General features: G+C 44.1%; 3 protein-coding genes across 5 annotated transcripts; 1 reads left to right on the top strand and 2 right to left on the bottom strand.

Annotated features, from left to right (window-relative positions):
* Nucleotides 1-1,916: 1,916 nt before the first annotated feature.
* Nucleotides 1,917-7,517, bottom strand: LOC100826864 (cycloartenol-C-24-methyltransferase 1). Of its 3 annotated transcripts, none has more exons than XM_010237614.3 (14): nt 7,290-7,517; nt 7,009-7,105; nt 5,924-5,990; nt 5,407-5,480; nt 5,173-5,257; nt 4,986-5,041; nt 4,455-4,509; nt 4,325-4,372; nt 3,945-4,028; nt 3,655-3,855; nt 3,363-3,488; nt 2,552-2,649; nt 2,313-2,381; nt 1,917-2,233 (listed from the first exon to the last, which is right to left on the bottom strand). In XM_010237614.3, exons 2-13 carry the CDS (start codon nt 7,089-7,091, stop codon nt 2,324-2,326), a joined length of 1,035 nt encoding a protein of 344 aa, XP_010235916.1. In that variant the 5' UTR covers nt 7,092-7,105; nt 7,290-7,517; the 3' UTR covers nt 1,917-2,233; nt 2,313-2,323. The 3 variants fall into 3 exon arrangements, with proteins under 3 accessions (XP_010235916.1, XP_003570293.1, XP_010235915.1); XM_003570245.4 differs by having other exon boundaries at nt 1,917-2,225; XM_010237613.3 differs by having other exon boundaries at nt 1,917-2,221.
* A 1,998-nt stretch (nt 7,518-9,515) lies between these two features.
* Nucleotides 9,516-11,491, bottom strand: LOC100825626 (malonyl-CoA:anthocyanidin 5-O-glucoside-6''-O-malonyltransferase). Its single transcript, XM_003572848.4, has one exon. It carries the CDS (start codon nt 11,182-11,184, stop codon nt 9,775-9,777), a length of 1,410 nt encoding a protein of 469 aa, XP_003572896.1. The 5' UTR covers nt 11,185-11,491; the 3' UTR covers nt 9,516-9,774.
* An 836-nt stretch (nt 11,492-12,327) lies between these two features.
* LOC100826551 (translation initiation factor IF3-4, chloroplastic) lies at nt 12,328-17,036 on the top strand. The gene is made up of 10 exons (XM_003570244.4): nt 12,328-12,713; nt 13,226-13,265; nt 13,344-13,403; nt 13,831-13,892; nt 14,700-14,755; nt 14,837-14,870; nt 15,267-15,339; nt 15,417-15,509; nt 15,681-15,989; nt 16,543-17,036. Exons 1-9 carry the CDS (start codon nt 12,433-12,435, stop codon nt 15,945-15,947), a joined length of 966 nt encoding a protein of 321 aa, XP_003570292.1. The 5' UTR covers nt 12,328-12,432; the 3' UTR covers nt 15,948-15,989; nt 16,543-17,036.
* Nucleotides 17,037-17,175: the final 139 nt, after the last annotated feature.

Genomic DNA, 17,175 nt, shown 5'->3' with positions numbered 1-17,175 from the left:
CAGGAGAGCCGCCGGTCCTGCGTGCCGATTACCGGATGTTTGGTTGGCGCGGGAATTCAATGCCCGTTTTATAGTGTTACTATGTTTTCTTCTGGCTTCTGGTCTTCTGGCAACGGATTGCGTTTTCAAATTTTCACTGATAGTGATATGCTTGCAGCTTGCAAGGAGAACTGTATGCGTGGTTCCCCCTTCCCACCGACATCATATACACACAGGGATCGACCACCCTCTGCTTATATCCAGGCGACTTAATTCGGGTTAAAAAAAAATGTATCCAGGCGAGCTAGGTATGTACATGATGGTGGTCACTCATCCATGGATGAGAGTTTGCGGCACACTGTTTCTCTCTGCTTGGTCCGCGCAACTTGCCAAATCGTGCTAATGTAATGCTCCATGTATAAAGCACGCTCAAAGTTTCCTGGCTTCGCATTCTAAAAAAAAAAAGGTTTCCTGACTTGTACTGTTACTAATTTGGTCCCAAGCTACAGCAATGTCCCGGCGGACGGCCGGGTCCGCTCGTGGTGCGGCACACAGCCTGCAGATCTTGTGAAGTGTATCCGTCCGTGGACTTTGCAAGTTTGCATGCATGCATCTCACGCGGATTTCCATGCTTGGCCCGCCGGGCACCAATTGCGCGACGCGCGCATCATGCAGGTTGAAATGCCTTCGTGTCACGTCGTGTCCCCCCGTCGGCCAAGTTCCAGACCGATCGATCTCTGCCCAGTGCCCGCCGCGGCGATAAAATAGGGAAGGCCGCAAAAACGGCCCGCGGATCACCGAGTTGGGTAACGTTGGAGGGGGTTGGGCCAATCGGGCTTTCGTTTTCTGATCATGGGACTGGACTGGATCTCTTCTTGTTCTCACTCGCTTCCTCTCCCAAGCGAGAGTACCAGACTGTCTCCGTCCAACAATACAAAGCATATTATGATTTGGTTGATCAAACTTTTGGCTACAAATTATTTAATGAATGTGTGACTAATGTGATCAAAATCATAACCATAAGCAAAATCCTTGAGTAGTAACATAATGAATATGAATTTATGTTATACAATTATATATTAATAGAGTAATTTGTGGTCAAAACATTAGTCAAAGGAAAGCTAATGGGCTCAATATTGTTGGACGGAAGAAGTACCATCTCTGGGGCCGTGGACCGTGCGCGGGGGTTGTACTAACACGGTGTATGGCGCATCACCGACCATAAGTTTAGGTATAATAATTCGAATATTCTAAAAAAAATATAATTCGAATGGTTTATATTATTTATTCGGGTTCAGAGTGAATCAGCTGTACCGGTGGGTTTTCCGCCGTCAGATTTGCGTGAGATGCGTGCGTTAGAGCAGTTCACGTGGGAGAACATGGGAATAAAACGTTTGGCGCGAATCTTTGCGCGAGATCCGACAGCGGAAAACCAACCGGTCCAGGTGCCGGTAAATAAGCCGTGTTCGTGAGCAACCTGCACGTTTCTCCTAAAGAAAACTATCTGCACATTTGCCGGGATGTGGCGCTTTAAACGAGAACTCGAGGTCAATGGAGCAGTTGTTACAGGAGCCGGTCCATCCGTACGTGCCAATTATCACCGACCCCATACAAGTACAAGGGTTGAATTATACTCCTTCCGTCCCAAAATAAACCCTCCGTTTCAAAATAAATGTCATGAATTTATATAAGATTTTATACAGATTCATGACAGTTATTTTGTGACAGAATGAGTAGTTCACAGCTCGTCGCAGTGTCAGCTTCAATCAACGTGCCTGAAGACAAAATAGTTGCAAAGCACACCGACTCTTCGCCATCAGTTTAGCGATACAATGCACTAAAGCTGACGAGTCAGAAGTCCCGAGCCTCGAGCGCGTCAGTCTTCTTAACGAGCATAGTGCTTTGTTCAGCTTCTGAATGGGGCCTTATGCAAACTATGAAGGGAAAGAAACTGCATCCAGCTTATTTATGTCACTGATAACTTGGCACAATAAAGGGTCTCAAAATCGTCAGTTCATCCTAAGCCTAGCTAGCACAAGCACATACACCACAGATGAAATGCTTGGGTCAAAAGCTCATACGGGAAGGGAATACAAGAAAAACAAACAGGAGCTCAACATTTAACACTGAATAAACAGAGAACATATTCCACTCTTTCTCTTCTTCTACAGATCAGAACCTGGGATTCTGAGCATCATCAAACTCCCCAAGCGTGCTTCTCCAAAATGCATCCTTGCCTTGTCTGGCTTCAAAACTACCCACGGTAAGGACTTGGAAATTCATAAACAGGAAAGTGCTCATAATTTTGCAAGCTGGACGGGATCATCTGGTACCTGAAAGTTGCTCATTCTGAAAGAGGCTTGCGAACCACAAAGAAGTACATCGGCGTGAAGATTTCCTTCCTGTAGGTATTGCCCACATTACATTCACAGATACAGTATTTAACAGGAGGGGATATAAAAACAAAACCACCGAAGGTGGTGAGGAGCTTCTGAAGTTGCATTCTGATAAATAAAAAAATGGGTGCAATTATGCTTTATATTTCAGAAACGTGGTTCAGAGATAAACTTACTTGCCACCTTCAACAAGACCTTCTGCAGCCTTCTCTAGGAAATTAGAGACCCTCTGACTACCTTGAGGAGCAAGACCAATGTATTCTAATGCCTTGACCTGAAAAATATCAACAAGAGAATCATGACGTCAAGTTTATTACCTCTTGTGAACAAAGCTTGAAGTCATGCTTGAATCCACTTTGGCTGCCATGGCTTACTACATTGGATAATACAACATAATCCATAAAGTTTAACTCTCCCCTAGTTATTATCTACACCTTGTTATGGATTAGGAACTAAATTTCATTGAATTGATTAGTCAAGCAACTCCGTACATTTGATGGCCAGCAAAACACATCAAGTCTGTTGTCGGTTTGATGTTTTCCATAAATGGCATTGTCTATATTAGGCAAGCCATATAAATGTTACAGAATATCAAGAACTCAAGATCAAAACCAGCCCATCTTTTTGTTAAGGATTAAGATAGAAGATACGATACAAATGGTGAATGCCAAGCAACTGGAACTATATCTGTGGCCATACTATACCATTAGTGGTGAAGAGTCCAATTTTGCTCTAACTGCAAGAGGTGAGATTCAATATTTTCCTATTTGTATCTAATTCAACACAAAATTACTGGCATGATAACTCTCATGGTAAAAAGCCACAAAACAGGAATCTAGTAGAGAATGAGGTTTGTAGAAATGGTTTAGAAATTGCTGGCCTATAGTCCATTTTAGTGCTTCATGTGAGAGAAATAATAATTTGATTTGATTGTTCAGAATGAAATGATGGAAAGAATTAAAAAAAATCAAGTATTCATTGTCTCACCATATTGCGAGTAATTAATCGTCCCACGGTAGTCAAACGGAAGCTACTCAACGAAAATCGACTTGGATCCAAGGGCAAATACCAAGGCAATGGAGAATCTTCAGCAAGATCCTTATCCCAAATAACCTTCATGAAGACAAAATATTATCTCCATTAGAGACCTGATGAAACTCCATGATATTGAAAATAAACAAACATTTGCAGTATTTTTCTATTCTAGAAGTGGATTCCTCTCAGTAAATCCTAGAAGCACATGATTAAACAAAAAGAGACGGAAAGAATAATATCTTACCTCAAACCCAGCATCTTTAACAGCTTGAAGACACTGCCTAGTACTTCGGATATCTGGCAGGCCATTTCCAAGCTCGATTTCATCCTTAATCCTCTTGTGTGTTGCATTGTTTGGGTCATAGTGATCAGTTATGCACCACTCATATACGGCAAAAAACTGACCAGGTTTCAATACACGGTAGATCTCCTTATAGCAGCCAACCTGTGCAACAAAAAATCAATTCATTTTTGCATTGCAAGAACGTTCTAAAAGAGAAGGCAATGCTAATACAGAAGTGACAGAGGTCATACCGGATCAGGTGCATGGCATGTTGCCTCAATAGCATAAACAGCATCGAAAGTGTTATCAGAGAATGGCATCTTCATGAAGTCTGCCTGTATTTCCAATCAATGCATAGGAAATGAAGACTGTCATTTTATTCTTTTGTATTTTTTTTTAAACAAAAGCATCAAGCTTATAACATTTTGCACAGACAACATTTGTCTTTAGTCAATATATAGATTCTTTATTAAAAGCACCACTCCACCACTCTCCCAGCACTTTTGGGAACAGAGGGGAAAACAAATGCAAAGATTTTTTTTGCCTACAAAATGGGAGGGGGGAGAACAGCAAACTAGGCAAAAAAACTGAACCCAAAATAAATATGATCTAGTGGGTAGGCCAATAATACCTTGACAAAATCACAAGTTTTACTAAGTCCTGCCAACCGATTGAGCTCCTGAATACAAAAATGTCATTGTTAACAAAAGAGTTATGTTATTACTGATGAGGGTAACACTTAAAGATGCACATTGAACCACCTTTCCCCTAGTTATCTGATAGTCATTGTTGTTCAAACCGGTAACTGAGGTCGAGCTGCAGCGAACGGTTGTCAGGTCAGTTATTTCTGGCCACAAGTATATGTAATGATAGCACGATACTGAATGATGACAAAACTAATATTTCTTTATTTAACTCACCAAGACATGCAGTTATACATCTTCAATTATTTGAAAACAGAGAAAAAAGTTACTCCCTCCGATCCATAAAAAGTGTCGCCCATTTTGTACTAAGCCAGTACAAATTTTATACTAAATGGGCGACACTTTTTATGAATTGGAGGGAGTATATTTTTTACATATATAGTTGAGTGGTTGGCTGCCTTGTTTTAACAGGAAATGGATCAAGGCTTATACCAAAAGTATTTGTAGTTTTCAGTAAATGATCAGGCTCTGTTTTCATATTTTCCCAAAGACTCTCCCCAAAATCATATCACCACAACTTCATAATTTAAGCAATACAAACATTGATCATTTCACTGAGTATGAAGAGAGGTGCCCCTGGAATCAAACCTAAATCTGGCAATTTCTCTTAATGGTCCGCCTATTCCGCAGCCCACATCCAAAACCTATGCAAACAAGTGAAGAAAACAGTATCTGGTTATTAGATATTTCCTTGTCATGTTATGTTGTAGCAAGAGCAGCGAAATTTTTTAAAGCATTCTGGCTTTGGCTATTTGTTCTTGATAAGAAAACTGACCTTCATTCCTGGTTTTAACTCGAGCTGTAAGGCCAGAAAGTGCTCATGCCTTTTGATGCTTTCTCTTAATGATTCTCCATTCCATCTAAAATATCAACGGACATGGGAATCATGTTCAGAGACTAACTTAGACTGCTTCTTTTGATTTTTCTTTCTCTTGGAATAAAAACAAAATGATCTATTTTTGTGACAAATGAAAGATCGGCTATTTGTTCTTTTGACAAGAGTCTTCACCTGTGAGCAAAATGGAAGGATTCACCCCAGCCATACTCATAGAAGCTAGTAGCAAGATCATAGTATTTATTAACCTGATAAAACATGATAGTATCAGATGTTGATATTCAAATCCTAGTAGACCACAATCATGGGCCATCAAAATGACATAGTAAACATTATATGCTTATGATATTTAAAGAAACAAATGATATGTAACCATAAAGAATGCAAAGCAGAACCTAGAAGTTGCATGTGTATTTGTAACTCTAATCATCTTTCCAAATTACTGGCTATACTAGAAGCATTGAGACATTAAGTCATCTTTTGAAAAAACGTAGATCTCTAATGATATCATGTAAGCAGAACTGCAAGCTAATAATTTGTTGTACATACCCTGAAGCTAACTAGTACAAAATTACCAAATTTCATGGACAAATAAATGAATAATCACTGCTGGCAGATAACTTTAGTAGAGATGCATCAAATTTATAGCAATATTTCTCCAAAACTGTCTTCCATATAGGATAATCATTACCATATCAGTGTAGTTGGATTTCCTTGCTTCCTCCTTCCCTCCATAATATCCATGATATTTTTCATACCTTATGACATAATTTTGTCCAAATTAATTGTACAACAAGAAAAATTATGGCAGGAGATATATTTTTATTCAAGAGAATAAGCATACATAAATACTCTCAGGAATCAAGATGCTGATCAACAAGATTAGACGCAGCAGATTCTACAGTGCATCGGTGCTAAGGAGAAACTGAATATTTTGATGAGACCATGGATTAAGCAGATTCTACAGCAGATTCTTTGTACGATACTCTAGATCCAACTGTTAGTTTGTTTTGCCAAGAAAATGAGACCATTGGATGGATTAAGCATTGTACTAGAGTAGTACAGCCAATTGTCATACGCATAGTTAGACAATTGGATTAAGCATTGTACTAGAGTAGAGTAGTTCCAGATTTTGATGGCGCTCTCAGTGTCCACATCGAAAGGACCGGTTTAACAAGACACTCTTCCTAGGTACAGTGGTAGGTACAGTTTTAAATGACCAGTTTGATGCCTTGCCTTGTACTGGAGTACTAGCACACAAAGCTGGCAGAAATTGGTATGTACGTTTAAGCCACCAAAGTAGTACTAACAATTGTCCAATTGTGAAATCTAAGCTAACAATCACATCAAGAACATGCCCATATTTCCAGAACTGGTAACTGAAAACGATAGTATTCTTAGCAGAAGGAATGCAAGGAAATTTCTGGGTGCAGATTGCAAAGGCAAACTAATGACAGTCGTCATCCGGAGAAGAACATGTGAGGTTAAGGAAAAGATGGAACACGGTTGTTCTGTCATATCAACTCATGGGAGCTCTGTGGCTCTGAACGACTCTGTGGCTCTATGGCACCGATGCAAACTGATGGAGTGTTTAATTTAGGCTCACAACTGCAGATACGATTTGAGCAACACAAAGAATGCATGGAATTGTGAAAATGACTTGCATCGGGTCAGCTCCCATGCCTTATTTATTCCTCGAGTGTATCATCGAGCCCTGCTGAATATTAAAAACAAATCTGTACTTCTGGATCACGCAAATGGCATGGAGGTACGTACTCATCGACAGCCGATTTGACTTCTTCCTTGGTGATCTTCCCGCCAAGGCCAGATGCGAGATCCAGCGCTCCCGTCTTCGACATCGTGAAGTCCGCCGCTGCGCACAAAGTTACAGGCAGTCAGTAATTTCGGGAAAGGCGACCGCCCTACCTTGATTTTTGACTCAGTTACGAATTGGGAAAGATTGATGAGATGAAACGGGGTGCTAAAGGGCGGAATCCATTCGTGAGGTGATGGGATGAGAAATGGCCGGGAGCGAGAGAATCGAAGGGGGGGTCAACCTGCGGTGGCGGCGCTCGCGCGAGGAGGAAGATAAGCGACGGAGCGAGGGGTGGGGCGCTCGGCAGCGAGATGGGAGGAGATCTAGACCCAATGCCAATGAGGAGGAGGAGGACCGAGCTGAAGTGGGGAGCAGACGCGGAGGAAGAAGGCGGGGCTGGGAGAATATGACTGGGGAGGGAGCCGGCTGCCAATCCAGTCCAGCTGAGCCGCCAGGCTCCCGAGAAAGAAGACAAGAGGCTCCATTTTATTACTCCGAGATCCGGTGGATGCCACTGATCCAATCTTGCCCGTCCATTTCTAAATGCACGACGCTCCGTTTATTTTTAGGACGCGCAACAAACCCCAGAGTTTTGAGAAAATTATCCAGGAGACACATCCTTGTGTTCTAGTCTTTCCTTCTGCCCAAATGTTGTTGTTTTTGTGATGATCTTGCAAAGTTAAAATGTGGTATGTTCCTATGCATTTTTGGTGGCATCGATTTTTGCTGCTGACTTATTTTACGTCATCTGGTACGGATGCCCTGAATTCCGTTTCCTAAAATTCAAAAGCTGGTGCCAAAAAACGATTTTGAGGTATCCTATCTTACATCATCTAGTGAAGATGTTCTTGGAGTGATCAGCCGGCTGCACTCACCCCACTCTTTATTTTCCCAGGAAAGCAAGCTGCATGTTTGTTTAAGAAAGCTAGTTCACATGGTGTGGGGATGGAGCGCGTTAACAAGATTTTGGGGGACGAGGCAAATGTTACAGAAGCTGGCCCATCTGTCGTGCCAATTATCGCCAAACTCATCGATATATGTAGTGGAATTATGGTTCACGGCTGGTCGCAATGTCGGCTTCAGTCTGTGCTTGGTGAAGTATGCTAACTTCTTATATAATCCGTTGTAGAGAAAAAACAAAATAGACAAAAACAAGAACGCTAACGGGTTTACAGGAATTCACCATAGTGCCAAAGCAACCTAAATATATTAGCCAGCCTAATGATCAATCTCCATTTAGAAAGAAAAAAAAAGGTTATGTTCCCAGGTGCTCATCGACGCTGCTAGCGGCTCCCTCTACCGCAAAGTCGATCTCAAGCTTGTCTCTGAATCTAGTGTACCAACAACGATGGTGACTACGATGGCTTGTGTGGCAGAAGGAGGCGATATGCGGGTTCCAGCACGTTGACAGCCAAGGGCACGATGGTGAAGCCACCGTTGTTGGAATGGAAGAAAGAGATTAGCCAATCGAACAACTTAGCCATACGTAATTTAAAACAAAGTATAATATCATCCTAAGTTCACCTAGCTAACTACTACTCCATCCTTCCATATATGTAAGGATCCATTTGAAAATCTCCGCTACACAGACAAAGAGCACACATTTTAAAAATATTTTAATTTTCATTTTGACCAATAGATTTGTAGCTCAAAGGATATGCAGATTTGGAATGGCAGGCATGCATCCGTCACGATTAATGTAAACACGCAATTACATGATGTGCGGTTTAGGAGAGAAAATAAAAGTCGTCCTATAATTTTGAAAAACTTATATTTGAAACAGGCCTTACATACATGGGAGGAGAGGGCACTTCTCAAGAGCAGACATCTAACTGGCACACCGTCATTTTTAAGAATTCAAAAGTATAAAAAAATGGATACATAGATATTACAGATTAACATATTTATCTTTTTTTTGTGACTCGCAGATAATAACCTTTCTTTGGTAAACTCTTACATAAATGTAATACAAGACTAGACATGCGTGTGATTTTGTTTTCGAATTTGTAATATTTAAATACAATTTTTTTTATATTTTCCCCCACAAAAAGGCTTGTCGGCGACCGTGATTCATTTTGCGTTTTCCAGTATTTTCCTATCTTTGTCAGTGCCCTGGATTTGGATAAATATGTATATTGAGATTCAGTAACCGAATAAGTTTTGAAGTGCATGATCCCATCATGCATTATTGGACATATACGGAGACCCACAGCCACCGTTGGTTTCCAGGAAAGGTTGGTGAGCCTATCTGCTTATATGCGAGTTACTTGCAGGCTTGCAGCGCAGGTCTGTGGTCTCCCCAGCCGCTAGCGTCGGGCCAGCGATGCATGCGGCAGTTGCCCTATCGCTTGCTCGCTTCGCTAGTGTGCCTGGACTCGTGAGATGCACACATGCGTATCACGTCATGCATGGTCCCGTACGTATTCTGAAGGCCCAGGAGGGTATATGCTTTTCTGTATTGGAGATCTTATGTGCAAAGCCTGCAAATTGGGTTATTGACGTATTTGTGCTGTAGTACAATTCGGGCCTTTGCCCTTTGGGAGTACTGGTACGCAATTTACGCATACAGAATGGAAATGTCTTTGCATTCATGGGTTCTTGGAAGGCAAACACTGAGAAATGAACTACTCACGGGCGACAGCCGACAGAGCAGCACCCGAGTGACAGAAAAGACCCAGGAAAGGTCGCGTCACGCTTTTTTACGCTCGCTGTCGCCTGGTCCATCGTCAGCAGGAGGAGTCACAGGAGGCGACGAGGGCGCTGAAGAAGGATTGGAACGCCTCCATCTCCGCTCGCGGCAGCGCCACCCCGACCTCGATCCCGCCGCCGTCCTCCGCCAGCGCCAGCGCGCCCGTGCGCTCCACGGACGCGATCTCCACCTTCCGCGGCCGGCCCCAGGGCGCGCCTCCCATGTCCGCCGCCGCGTACATCCCGAGCTTCGGCGACCCGGCAACCGTCACGGCCCGCGCCGCCGCGCTATCCCGCACCAACCGCACCCACCCGCGCGCGCCCCGCAGCGCGCGCCCTGGCTCCGCCAGCCCCTCGATCTCCCGCCAGATCGCCGCCGACGCCACGCTCGCCGTGAGCTCCTTGCCCTCCTGCTCTTCCACGCGGACGCGGCAGAGGCCCAGGCAGTTGCCGAAGTAGCTCGCCGGTACCGGCGGGTTCGCGCGGGGCTTGCACCCGGTCACGAACCCGAACTGCTGCTCCTTGCCGATGCCGACGCCGATGCCGCCGCGGGCGTGCGCGATGCCGGCCCACGCGGCGCCGCAGGCCACCGCGTACGGGGAGCACCCGCGCGCCGAGGTCTCCGACTCCACGCGGCCCCCGAGCTTCCGGAGCAGCTCGCCCGTGAACCGGAACGTCGCGAGCTGCACGCCGCCTGCCCCCTGGACGCTGAGGTCCCAGTCGCCGAGCCGCGTGTCCCCGGCCGCCGCGAGCGCCCTGTGGTCGCGGAGGAACGCCTCCCTCAGCCGCCCGCCGTCGTCGCGCACCGCGCCGCGGTCCAACAGCGGCGGCGCCACGTCAATCGCATTCTTCTTCTTCGGGCCCAGGCGGTGGAAGACGGCCCACGTCCTGATGAAGTGCGCGTAGCCGGAGCCGTCGGCCACGGCGTGGTGCAGCGTGGTGCCGACGCAGATGCCGGCGCGCGGGAACACGGTGAGCTGCACGGCGAAGACGTCCCGACACCCGCCGTGCTCGAACAGGGGCGGCAGCAGCGGCCGGAGCCTGGCGGTGTCGCGGGGGTGGTCGCCCGCGAGGTCGCGGAAGTCGTCGTCTTCCCCGGCAACGGCCACAGTCAGCCGAACGGAGTCGCCGTCTGAGCACACGACCTCGGGCGGCCCTTCCGGTGGTAGCTCGCAGGGCAGCTTCCCGGCCAGCGGGTAGAAGCGGTGGAGCGCGGCGGCGAGGGAGTCCCTGAAGAGGGGCAGGTCGTGGGCGAGGAAGCCCGGGACGTCCACGAGGCCGGCCGGGTCGTCGTAGAAGAAGAGGCGCTGCACGGGCGGGAAGCCCCAGAAGACGAGGTCGAAGAACGTCAGCGGCAGCGCCCGCGGCCCCGGCGCCGGCGGCGAGGGCGAGACCTCGCATCGCGATAGCACTGTCACGTGCTGGAATGATGATGGTGCCGGCGCCATTGATGTTGATCGGTGGCTGCTGACTCACTACTCCTAGCTTGCAAGCAGCAAGCCTGCTGCTATCTACTCCTGTTTTGGTGCCAAGAACCGACGCTTGTTTTCTTTTTCCATGGCGCGGATGATTCGTGGCCTTCCTCAAATCATCATGTTATAGACCCACAAGCACAAACGATGACACCTCCTACGAAAACGATGGCTTGTTTGGTTCAGAGTGCGCCACGCACCTCAATAAAGCATTAATCTAAGAGATAGTGGTAATGTGCAGTCATGGGTTTTCCTGCCGCAAGCAGGCCTCGTGGTGCTCGTGGGAGGAGACCTCGGTGATACTGAGAGTATCCATGGAGCACATACGGAGTATAGAATTCGTGGTTATAGCACGGAAATCGCACCAGACTCCGTTAGCATTGAGGCCTTTTTTTTTTCCGGAACATTGAGCTATCCCCTCCCAAAAGATTAACAATTTGATTGACTTGGAAATGACAATCTCTCAGACAACAAAATGACCCCTCTGTTTTTATTTTATAGCTTCTTTAAAATATTTACGCACTTGGACTTTAAAGATGTAACTAATCATTGCATAGTTAGTCACATTTATTTACTCTCGATAGGCACACAATTTGAGAACATTCTACGAAACTACGCATTTTAAGGCAAGAGTTTCACATAACTATAGTCAACGCTAATTTTCTCGAGAAAACATGCTTATTCTAGTAAGTTATTTTAGAAAATCCAAATAACTTGATTTCATTGATTTGACAGATATTCCAACATGACCGACGCAATGGCTCCACATCTAAGTGCCATGTCATCCACTAATGGTTTTTTCTACTCGACCCATTCAATTTCAGCATTTTTTGTTTCAAAATGTAGACAACAATTTTGAAACTTAGACCGTGGATTAGTTTTTTTTAGGGGGGGGGGGGGTGGATTAGTCCTTTTTGTTTAGAGAGGGGGCCGTGGATTAGTTGAGCCTCCGACTTTCAAATCTCTTTAACTAAATTATGTGCAAGCCCAACATCATCAACTCGGCCTCTATTGTATATCGACCCAACCCACCTCCTACATCTAACCTGGCCGAGTTGGCCCACGCGGCCACGCCCGAAGGCCCTCATTTCCCACGTCACCTTTCCCAAACCCCGTGAGGCCTATCCCCCTCCACTCGTTGGGATTTCCTTCTCGCGGCAAAAACCTTCCAAGCAGATAAGCCCCGGGCGCGGCCACCAACTCCGACCACCGCCCGCCACCGCCATGGTCGGCGTCGCCGCCGGCTTCGCCTTCGCCCCGGCCGTGTCCCGCTTCCTCCCTTACAGGTCCTCCACTGCCACCACCCACGCCTCGGTCCCCTCGTCCTCCTCCCCCTCCCCAGCACGGGTCCTGGCCGCGCGGTGGGGACGGCCGCAGCGGCGTCTCGTCGTGGTCGCGCGCTACTCCTCCTCGTACGGGAGCGACGAGGAGGACGAGGAGGTTGGGAGGAGGGACCGGCCCCCCGAGCAGGAGCAGGACCCCGCCCTCGACATCGAGCGCATCGAGTAAGGAGGAGGACGGGTTCCTTGCTTGCTCTCCGCTGTTTCATGTTTCACGTGTTCGCGGTATCAAATGCTGAGTGGTTCCATGTAATTAGTCCGTTCGGAGATGAATGTTAGGTTTGTTGGACTGTTTCTGGTATTAAATGTTACCACGCGAGTTCCCAAATGCTCATATGTTCTAGGTGATTTCATCAGTAAACTGTGTTTAGAAACAATCGTATGGAAGAGGCCGTCCTCAAGAGCTTGGTGCGTGTTAGCTGGGATGCCAAATAATTTACTCCCTCCGTCCCATATTAAGTGACTCAAATTTATCCAAATATGGATGTATCGATGCCTAAAAAGTGTCTAGATACATGTAATAGAAAGTCACTTAATATGGGACGGAGGGAGTAGGTTTTAGGAAGTTGGGTGGAACTGAGGTGCAGGCATCTGGGAGGCAGATACCATGTAGCAATTGTGATTTTATTTAATCATTTTATGCCTTTTCTAACGTTTGAACCACCTATCTTTGTTAGGTCCTCAACTGTAAGGCTATTGGATGCCCAGAAAAGAATGGTAAACCACATACCTGACTACGTAACTATATTCTCTCCTGATCATTTTATAATGCAACTTCATTTTTCCATCCTGTAGGTTGGTGTTTTATCTGTAAGCGAGGCAGTTAAAATTGCAGATGAAAATGATCTTATACTGGTACACTCTTCATCCCACGGGCTCCTAGATTGTTTCACTTCAAGTGTACATTTCCAGCATAAAGTTGTCCGAATTAGAACATGAAGTTCATTAGCAAGGGCATGTTCAGGAATGACCTGATATTAAATTAAATGAAAAAACACCTTAAACCCTGGCTTTTGAATATGAGAAGTGTGTTGGTAATGCATAGGTGACTGAATAACTTGTGAGTTTTGCAAATTAGCTCAATGCTCCTAATCTCTAGAGTTGTCCAATTTACCAAATTTTGCGCATGCAATAACAGCTTTTAGCAGTGGCAAACCAGCCAGTAAATAATGGATTTCATACCCTTGCAGTATTTCTGCGGAGGTGCTAATAATTTGCGTGAAACACATTATTAGTGCCAGAATTTACACAGATCAGTATAGCTTATATTTTCTAATTGCAGGCAATATTATCACTAGATGGGGATCCTCCGGTACTTCGACTCTTTGAAGAGAAAGATTACAAGTACGTTACTACGTTGCACCTGACAATTTCACTTCTTATTCGATCATTTTCCATAATGGAATTAGGTTATCTGATAGTACAATTAGAAATGTTTTAGGTTCCACTCTGTAAAACAAGATTATACATTGCACATGATTCAAATCTCAAGAGCTCAGTTTGTCTTGACAAATTTTCTCATGATGGTGTCAAAACGGAGGTCTTAGGTATATCTTTTTTCCAATCGCTCGCCTGACAGCGGCCGAACTCCATTAATCAAAATAGAGGTCGTATATGAATTATCAATTTCATCATTGTTCGGTTAAATAAACAATACCCTGCAGCTCGTATCTATCTGCTAGAACGCTGCTTCTCCTCTTTATGTAACATGTGCATGGAACCTGTAAGTTATATCAGTAATAGGCTTTTCTCTCAATACGTGGTTGTCAGTCATATTGGCAGACAGCACCTTGTTCAAGAATATATGATGTTTTTGGGCAAGTCATGGTCTCCCATAAGCAACTATGGCCATCATATTTTCCAGTAATATATATTAACCAAGAATGAAATGTTATATATTGAAATACTTGTCATAGAAAATCTAATGACATGATTTTTATATGTTCAATCTTAATACATCTGTACATATCAGTGGTCAAAGTTAATGAAGTCACACATTTATGAACGGACGGAGTAGTTTTATACTTTTATGTGCTCAATATCTGAATACCTTTGGTGCTAGTGAGGGTTTACCTTTTTACACAGTTGTTTTTCTTATTCAGATTCTTCCCTTTAGGATTATTTGCATTTATTTATATTTGTTTTGTACAGAAAACACAAGTACGAACAACAGAAGAAGAAAAGAGTTCAGCAGAAAAGATCTGTTGGTAAACTTTTCTAACTCTTCTTGTTTCCCATCGAAATATGTGTCCCCTATGCTAATACTTGTTCATTGGTTGTCTCTGCAGCAAAACGCATGGGCTTGAAAGAGCTGAAAATGGGGTATGTATCTTGTCGATATTTCTCTTAGCAAGTCATATGTATAGCAACTGTCCTTTCTATTTAAAATAAAGCAATCAGTTATTCACCCTCATGCTTCTAGTGTACTATTGTGTAAAAGACTGGAGCTATTTCGATAAACATGGTCGGATTAGGCTTGAGTTATTTCACATAATGGAATCAAAAGACTGATTTATACAGATTGGTTGGAACTGTCCCGAGCTATTTCGCACGATGGAGTGAAAAGTATTTGCTAAAGTCAGTTGGTCTGTGGCATCATAAAACTCTTAAATAGTAAATCAATAGATGTATCATTGTAAATAAATAAGTCAATAGATGTATGTGTCTGACTCTTTATAACTTAAAGTGACGGACAAAGCTTTCTACATCTGCTGGCAGGTACAACATTGATATTCATGATTACAGTGTGAGGCTTAGAGCTGCAAAGAAATTCCTTAAAGCTGGTGACAAGGTGATACTAATAATAATGATTTATTATTATATATTTTTTTGGGCAGTGCAACTAATTACTTTAGACTGCCCGTCCAGGTTAAGATAATGGTTAACTTGAAAGGCCGGGAGAATTTGTACAAAAAACAAGCGATTGAACTTATCAGAAGATTCCAAACTGATGTTGGTGAGGTAATTTAGTTTATACTTTGTTTGTCGTGCCTGGAATAAGAGCGTAAATCTGCAATTTATCTCTTGCAATCAACTATTCCATTTTTCTCCACTTTTAGCTATAGCACATATAACCTATTGGTTCAATCAGCTAGTTTCAAGCTTTTAGTTTTTGTTCGTCATATATTTCAGCTAGCGACGGAAGGAGGTAAGAATTTTGCGGAAAGGAACATATATGTGATTCTTGTGCCCAATAAGCTAGCTATACAGAAAGAACAGGATGGGGTGAACAAAAAGGACACTGCAGAAGAAGAGACGGACCAATCAGAGGATGAATTGGACGGGGATGAGCTTGTGGTAGAACAACTAGAGCAAAGTGCGTTGGATGGGGATGAGCCTGTGATAGAACAGCTGGAGGAAAGTAAGGAACCTGAGGCTGAAGTCTCTGCAAATGTTTGATTTAGCTGTAAAGGGCAGGGGCACCATCTATGATTTTATAAGGTATTCTATACTTCTAAACAATACAACTTCTTACATTTTATCCAAGCTAATATCATTTGGTTTTCTTGATGCTCCTATTTACGCTGTGTACTTGAGTATCCTTTTTTTTGAGAGGAAGAGCATCCTTTTGGAACAACACAAATTACATGATGGCAACCAAAAACTCACTTTGACATATTTCATTTTTTTTATCACATTCTCTCTTATGAAAGTCCATATAATGAGAGCAATCATCTTGATTTGACATTGATAAACCTTACTGAAAGTGACAACTTGACTAGAAAAATACAGAAGGAAAGGGAAGAGGATTAGATGTGGAATTTAATGAAACATATGCATTGAGAAGCCAACACATGCCGAGCCTGCTTTCAGTGGATGCTTTGCTACATGATCAAATACTTCATAGACATGCACTGAAGCCTATAAGTTCCTGACTGGAAATCGTACTGCCTCTTCTTTTAAATGTGCAAAGTGCTTTTCATGATAAATGGAGCGCGGGCGCAGGGTTCTAAAATCTGTTTCCTGACGTAATTCATTTACCTGATGATTGCAGGTACCAACACTGTTCATGTAAATACAAGGGTGCTTCTGCTGTACTTGAACTTGCTGCCCTTGCCTGCTATGCTAAAACAGTAAAACGATCGACCAGACGACCACCATCGTTTGCCTAGGTGGTCAGGACAAATGACCCTGTGATGTTAACTGTCAAGAAGTTGCTGGCTGCCATCTTTACATTTGGGATCCAAGCCTGGTATTCGCATGCACAGATAGAATCCACAGTCTGCTTGGAATCGTGCAACCATCGGGTACCAGTAATGGTAATTGATAAGAGAGGTCCGGCGCGGCCTAGCTGTCTACACGTTTTTTGTTTTAGTGTTGTCATTGTAGAGAAGATCAGTTGTGCCTTATTTATCGAATGGTTGCTTTCAGATTTTGACCTTGCGCTGGAAGGGCATAATAAGAGGCTATCGTGCTATCTTCCGCGGGGTGGAAACTATTTTCTTTCTGTGGATGTTACGTAGTATCGCACAACCAATTGTTTGCTAAGGCTATGGGCCAGCCAGATCTGGCCACCATCTGGCTTTACAGTTTTCTTAGTGAATGACACTTTAATGTGGCTCTCCAACTTCTTTTGAATCGAAAATGTGCAAAATCTAGGCACAAAAAATTCCAAATTCAAATGAAT

The sequence above is a fragment of the Brachypodium distachyon genome, chromosome 3 (assembly GCF_000005505.3).
Source record: "Brachypodium distachyon strain Bd21 chromosome 3, Brachypodium_distachyon_v3.0, whole genome shotgun sequence".
Lineage (NCBI taxonomy): Eukaryota > Viridiplantae > Streptophyta > Magnoliopsida > Poales > Poaceae > Brachypodium > Brachypodium distachyon.
Note: the sequence above shows the minus strand (reverse complement) of the source record. Positions and strands in the feature narration are given on the sequence as shown.

Coding starts and splice junctions, on each gene's coding strand:
- LOC100826864 (XM_010237614.3), bottom strand. CDS start 7,091: ATGTCGAAGACGGGAGCGCTGGATCTCGCATCTGGCCTTGGCGGGAAG. Junction 5,991..7,008: donor GTCAAATCGGCTGTCGATGA/GTACGTACCTCC, acceptor TTATGTCATAAG/GTATGAAAAATATCATGGAT. Junction 4,510..4,985: donor AGAGAAATTGCCAGATTTAG/GTTTGATTCCAG, acceptor CGTTCGCTGCAG/CTCGACCTCAGTTACCGGTT.
- LOC100826551 (XM_003570244.4), top strand. CDS start 12,433: ATGGTCGGCGTCGCCGCCGGCTTCGCCTTCGCCCCGGCCGTGTCCCGC. Junction 13,266..13,343: donor TGGATGCCCAGAAAAGAATG/GTAAACCACATA, acceptor TCCATCCTGTAG/GTTGGTGTTTTATCTGTAAG. Junction 15,510..15,680: donor TCCAAACTGATGTTGGTGAG/GTAATTTAGTTT, acceptor CATATATTTCAG/CTAGCGACGGAAGGAGGTAA.
- LOC100825626 (XM_003572848.4), bottom strand. CDS start 11,184: ATGGCGCCGGCACCATCATCATTCCAGCACGTGACAGTGCTATCGCGA.